This window comes from Rhizomucor pusillus (genome assembly GCF_041956525.1).
Source record: "Rhizomucor pusillus strain CBS 183.67 unplaced genomic scaffold VTP01scaffold_37, whole genome shotgun sequence".
NCBI lineage: Eukaryota > Fungi > Mucoromycota > Mucoromycetes > Mucorales > Lichtheimiaceae > Rhizomucor > Rhizomucor pusillus.
The window spans coordinates 8,384-13,392 of record NW_027192178.1 but is presented as its reverse complement, the minus strand read 5'-3'; the positions used below and the strand labels follow the sequence as shown (position 1 = coordinate 13,392).

General features: G+C 45.1%; 3 protein-coding genes across 3 annotated transcripts; 2 read left to right on the top strand and 1 right to left on the bottom strand.

The window, feature by feature from the left end:
• Nucleotides 1–90: 90 nt before the first annotated feature.
• Nucleotides 91–1,023, top strand: VTP01DRAFT_7277 (uncharacterized protein; the record flags this gene model as incomplete). Its single annotated transcript, XM_069386271.1, has 1 exon — nucleotides 91–1,023. The coding sequence occupies one exon, from the start codon at nucleotides 91–93 to the stop codon at nucleotides 1,021–1,023; it is 933 nt and encodes a 310-aa protein (XP_069234431.1).
• Nucleotides 1,024–1,542: 519 nt separating this feature from the next.
• On the top strand, nucleotides 1,543–1,902 carry VTP01DRAFT_7276 (uncharacterized protein; the record flags this gene model as incomplete). The annotated part of the gene is made up of 1 exon (XM_069386270.1): nucleotides 1,543–1,902. The coding sequence occupies one exon, from the start codon at nucleotides 1,543–1,545 to the stop codon at nucleotides 1,900–1,902; it is 360 nt and encodes a 119-aa protein (XP_069234430.1).
• Nucleotides 1,903–2,459: 557 nt separating this feature from the next.
• Nucleotides 2,460–3,535, bottom strand: VTP01DRAFT_7275 (uncharacterized protein; the record flags this gene model as incomplete). Its single annotated transcript, XM_069386269.1, has 5 exons — nucleotides 2,460–2,639; nucleotides 2,699–2,870; nucleotides 2,923–3,119; nucleotides 3,276–3,346; nucleotides 3,469–3,535. 5 exons carry the CDS (start codon nucleotides 3,533–3,535, stop codon nucleotides 2,460–2,462), a joined length of 687 nt encoding a protein of 228 aa, XP_069234429.1.
• Between the last annotated feature and the right edge of the window lie 1,474 nt (nucleotides 3,536–5,009).

Genomic DNA, 5,009 nt, shown 5'->3' with positions numbered 1-5,009 from the left:
AATCAAAGGCTGTTCAAACGCTCAAGTGGCAATCTCTTCGTGCCAATCAAGGTGTTTGCTTGCAACTCTGTTGAATCAACCCTTAAAGCAATGTTCGAGCGCCCTGGCTTCGCAAAGAAGATCACGCATTGGAAAAGACGGTCAACCAATTCCGACGTCCTCTACGACGTTTACGTTGGCCGAATGTGGCATGAACTGATGGACCAGAATAACGAAGGCTTTGTCCATGACGACAACTCGCTTCTCTTGTCGCTGAACGTAGATTGGTTCCAGCAATTCTCTACCGGACGGATACATTCAGTTGGCGCCATTTACTTGACTATTAACAATCTGCCCCGCTCCGAGCGGTATAAGCCGGAGAATGTAATCCTCGTCGGCATTATGCCAGGTCCAAAAGAACCTAGCAGGCAGCAGATAAACCACTATCTGAGACCACTCGTTGACGAACTGGAGAAGCTCTATACTGGAGTTACAACAACAGTAAACGGCCGATCCAACACTCGGATACGAGTAGCGTTGCTGATGGTCGCTTGTGACATCTCAGCTGCCCGAAAAATCTCCGCATTTACAGGCATTGGATCAATTTGCGCCTGCTATAAATGCAAGCGGCAATTTTCCAGTATCCCTGGCAATTACTTGAAACGTGATTTCTCTGGATCCATAACAGAGGAGACAGCAGCATGGGAGGAACGCAGTGGAACTGAAAACAGAGCTCATGGCAAAGCTTGGGCAAATGCCAGCATTCTGAATGAGCGAAGGATGATCGAGAGAGCGTATGGTGCTCGCTGGTCCGAGCTCCATCGCTTGACCTATTTTGACGACGCCGTCCGCTGTACAATTGTGGATCCAATGCACATTTTGTACTCTGGCAAAGCCAAACGTATCTTGAATCTCTGGAAATCGCCGGTCGATCCGAGTACGAACAAGCCTTTGCTCACCACACGAGACTTTGAAGTTATGGGTGAGCAAATGAAAAATATCATCCTTGCGTCAGGCTACGACTTGCCTAGAGCAAAAGTCTAGCCCGGTTGCGTGAACTTGACTTCCGACGAATGGAGAACGTGGATTTTGGCTGCTTCTTCAATGCTGCTGAAGCAAAAGCTAGCCGGGGATGATATGTGATTGTGGTTGAAGTTCGTTCAAGGCAATTATCTCCTATCAAGGCCCTCGATATCCTTAAAGGACTTGGACGATGCCCACGAGTACCTTCGCCAGTTTTGTGAACAGTACGAGAGGCTGTATGGCAAAGAAGAGATCACACCTAACGTGCATTTCCATATGCATTTGAAGAAGACGATCAAGGACTTCGGACCGATATATGCTTCCTGGCTATTCGGCTTTTAACGATTTAATGAATTGCTAAAGTCGACGGATACCAACAGCAAGACAGTTTTGAAGTCACTTTCATGAGCAAGCATATCGAAAGATATTAAGCAGCTGACGGTTTCCGAAGCTTGCACGTGCGACTCTCTTCCCCTCCTTCGTTCATCGCAATTCTGGTGAAACTTATCCCTTCGCTTGCATCCATCGAATCCACATCGAATGAGCAAGATGAACCCGCCTTTGACTTTGCTGCTTTCGACAGATGCGCGCAACCAAAGAGCGACCACCAATCTTGGATGCCTCGGTTGGGAACCATTGCCCTCCGCGTTCTTTTCGCTCAAGATGTTTGAATACATCCGTTTAAGCAGCAATCACTATGATCGTCTGCTCGACTATTACAACTGTGTATACAAAGACCCGTGCGCAGAAGGCGCTTACCAGAATAGTTACAAAGCGATGGTCGTGAACCTCGTACGCAAGACCTGGACCATTGATATCCTGGGCCAAATTTACAGATGCCAGGATAGTCCTCGGAATATCAGAGGCGTTTACATACGGGCTTACCTTGATGCAGACTGAGAAACTGGTGAACTGTTCGAACGCCCGATGCTAGGACCAGGGCTAGTTCAATACTATTTCACGCATATGCTTCGACTGTCTGCCGCGGACAATTCCGAAGTGGATTTTCAGCATTTTTTTTTTTGCCTTTGCGCGATGGTACAAGTGTGCCGCTTACGATGTCCCTTCGCTTGAACCTCATGGAATGAGAGTATGGGATAACTCCTTTACTCCTCTTAACTGGACGTATATACTGCCAGTCCACCAAATCTATTCGCCGATTGGAGTATCCCGCTGGCTTGATGACAACATTGTCGTCATTCCGTTGCCTCGCAAGCTAGAAGGCTAAATAATAATCATATAATATAATGGATAATCAATCTAATTAAACGCCTATGTTAAGATCCTCCAAAGAATGCAAGGTAAGTGTGAAGAATTATCGCGTGCTTGTAATTAACTGTCAGCAACAGCATAGGACCATCCTCCTCTATTATGCCAGGTAAGAGTCCATACGCAAAAGGTTCTTAACAAACATTGAATGCCTTGAATAAGTACAAAAAGGAGGTACAGAAGATGCTTTATTCGAACCGAAGCGAAGGGCTGAGGCGATCCGGTTTCGCCCAACACCTCGGCAGATTTGGAGGGTATACCTCAACGTCTTCAATCACCATACACGGCTTTTCCGGCCGCACGCGCTTCGATTTCTCCGCCTTTTGCTTGTCGGCAAGCGTAGAGAGTCTCTCTAGGAGTCGGTTTGCCTGAGGTATGATTTCCTTTTAGTATTGTCCTTTCTGTGTAAGCATTTATGCAAACGTACCTCCTCACTTCTCCAAGTCAGACGAAGAACCTTTCTCGCCGTCCGGCGATTGTCGACTTCATCAGTTACGTCTTCTTCGTCCGATATAAACTTCGGACAGAGAAGCTCTTCCACGCCCTCGAAATCCCTGTCAATGTCTGCCTTGTTGGCTTTATAGGCAGCCTTTCTCACTCTGCATTTCTATTCGAAAGTATTAGTCTCGATGAGTACGGTGGTATACATACAGGAACATACCGTGTACACGCTGTTGGGCGCCTTCTTGCGACGCTCCTGCTCCTTCTGGTGCTCGCTGGTACTTTCCTTCTCTTTCTGATATCTTAGCTGATTTCTCAGATTCTCCAACGAAGTCATCAGTCCAGTACGGACGCTTAGCATCTTCATGTAGCTCGCGGATATACCGTTGCATGGCGGCGACGACATTCTTGTTATGGGTGCTGTTGATGCTCTCATTCAGTCACCAGGTAGTATCCGGCTTGAGCTCAAGAGTGCCGTGATAGCAAGCCGGAGTTTTGCGTATTTCCAATACTTGAGTGATTACATACGATAGATGTTATACGTATCATGTTCGAATACTTACTGACAGGTCTGGATCACCCTCCGTGCGACCATGGTTGTGCTGGCGTTCTGCGAGCTGCTCCTTGAGGCGGTCTACATCTTGCATCTGCGCATATACCAGCTGCTTGAATTCAGCCAGGTCGGACTCCATCATCGCGATGCGTCCAAACGTTCGATAAGGGCGTTCTTATCGTCATCTTTTCTTGGTCGCTTACGACTGTTTTCCACGATGGCGGGTTCAACACCAGTGGATCGAACCACGGGGATTCCTGAGTAAGACATGTTGTGAAAAGGAGAAAGAGACTTCAATATGAAGAAAGTATCGTATAATCAATCTGGATGATAGGTTTTTATTTGCAATGTTTGCAGCTCTCTCATAATAAGTAATCCAACAACATCAACTATCGTAACCATCATCAGAATATCCTATCCCTGCGAAACGCCCAGAAAAATCAGCCAAAACATAACGCTATATCAATAAAGGCAACCATTTCACAAAGGGTTTCAAATTATATCTCTTTGCTATCCTTGTTTTACAAAGCAGTAATTTTCATACCAAATTCCACGAAGGCTCGTCACAGACACTCGCGAGCAGTGCTTCAGACGCTCCATGTAAATTGAGCACTGGTCGGCGACATTTAGGGAGCGGTATTGCTGCTGGTGGGCGCAGCTGAAACTTCAAATTGGAGGGTGCAAACGGATATGGACTTTGTCTTCCCTTTTCCCAGTTTTCTCACTTTCTCAATTTTTTTGGCGAAACCTTACGGTAGGTGCCGTAGGAACCAAGGCGTGTGCATCCACTGATTGACAGCGTTGTCTTAGGATTGAAACTGCAATTCAGCCAGTATATGGAAAGCACTTTTAGAAATTGGTTAGTACATTGGCTGCGAAGAAGGCATCCTCAAGGCCACTAACGTGCTTTACATCGTTTAGGTATTAACTCTTTCGCTTAAACTGGATTACATTGCCAGTTTGTCGTTTTCCCCGTATGCTGTATTATCTCGATGGTGCGTATTTACCCATTTCTGAAGGAATGAAAAGTGCATGTTTAACTCACTATTTGACACAGATGATGGAAGTTAATTCTTTGACACCTGGGGAACATTAGTCGTGAAAAATTTTCAGGTATGTTTATATCTTTATACGCGTCCTTACTTCTGTTTTCTGAAGGATTCTTCCTTTTTCAGATATATTTTGAAAATTATCCTTTCATTGAAGTAGCGACTAATTTACAATATGTGTGTTCTCGATAACTTCGTTTGCCATTATTTACATTTTATTCAATAAATAAACGCGTGTCTATAAAAAGCTAAAGAAGGGTATTTGAAACGTGGTCCAATGGGAAGTGTAAGGGAGTGTAAAAGTAACGAGTAAAAAGCATTTTTGATGCGCCGTAATTGGCATAGTCCTGGTATATGCTAGCAGAAACCAGCTGATGATTGCGACAGATAGCATGCAGACACTACGTGGTGATTGTGCCAGATATCAAGCAGGAACCGCTTGGTGATTGCAACAGATATCATGCAGAAACCACCTGGTGATAATTACAGATACTTACAGAAACCAGCTGGTATCTTTTTACAGATATTCTACAGATACAAAGCGGATTCTGTAAGGTATCTGCATGCAGATATCAGGTCGCGATTTTACAGATATCCTCCAGATACCACGTGGTTTCTGCAGGATATCTGTAAACAGATACACTCTTTCCAGAAAGTAAATTCGCCCAATGGCGAGAATAAAATTCATGTTGCAT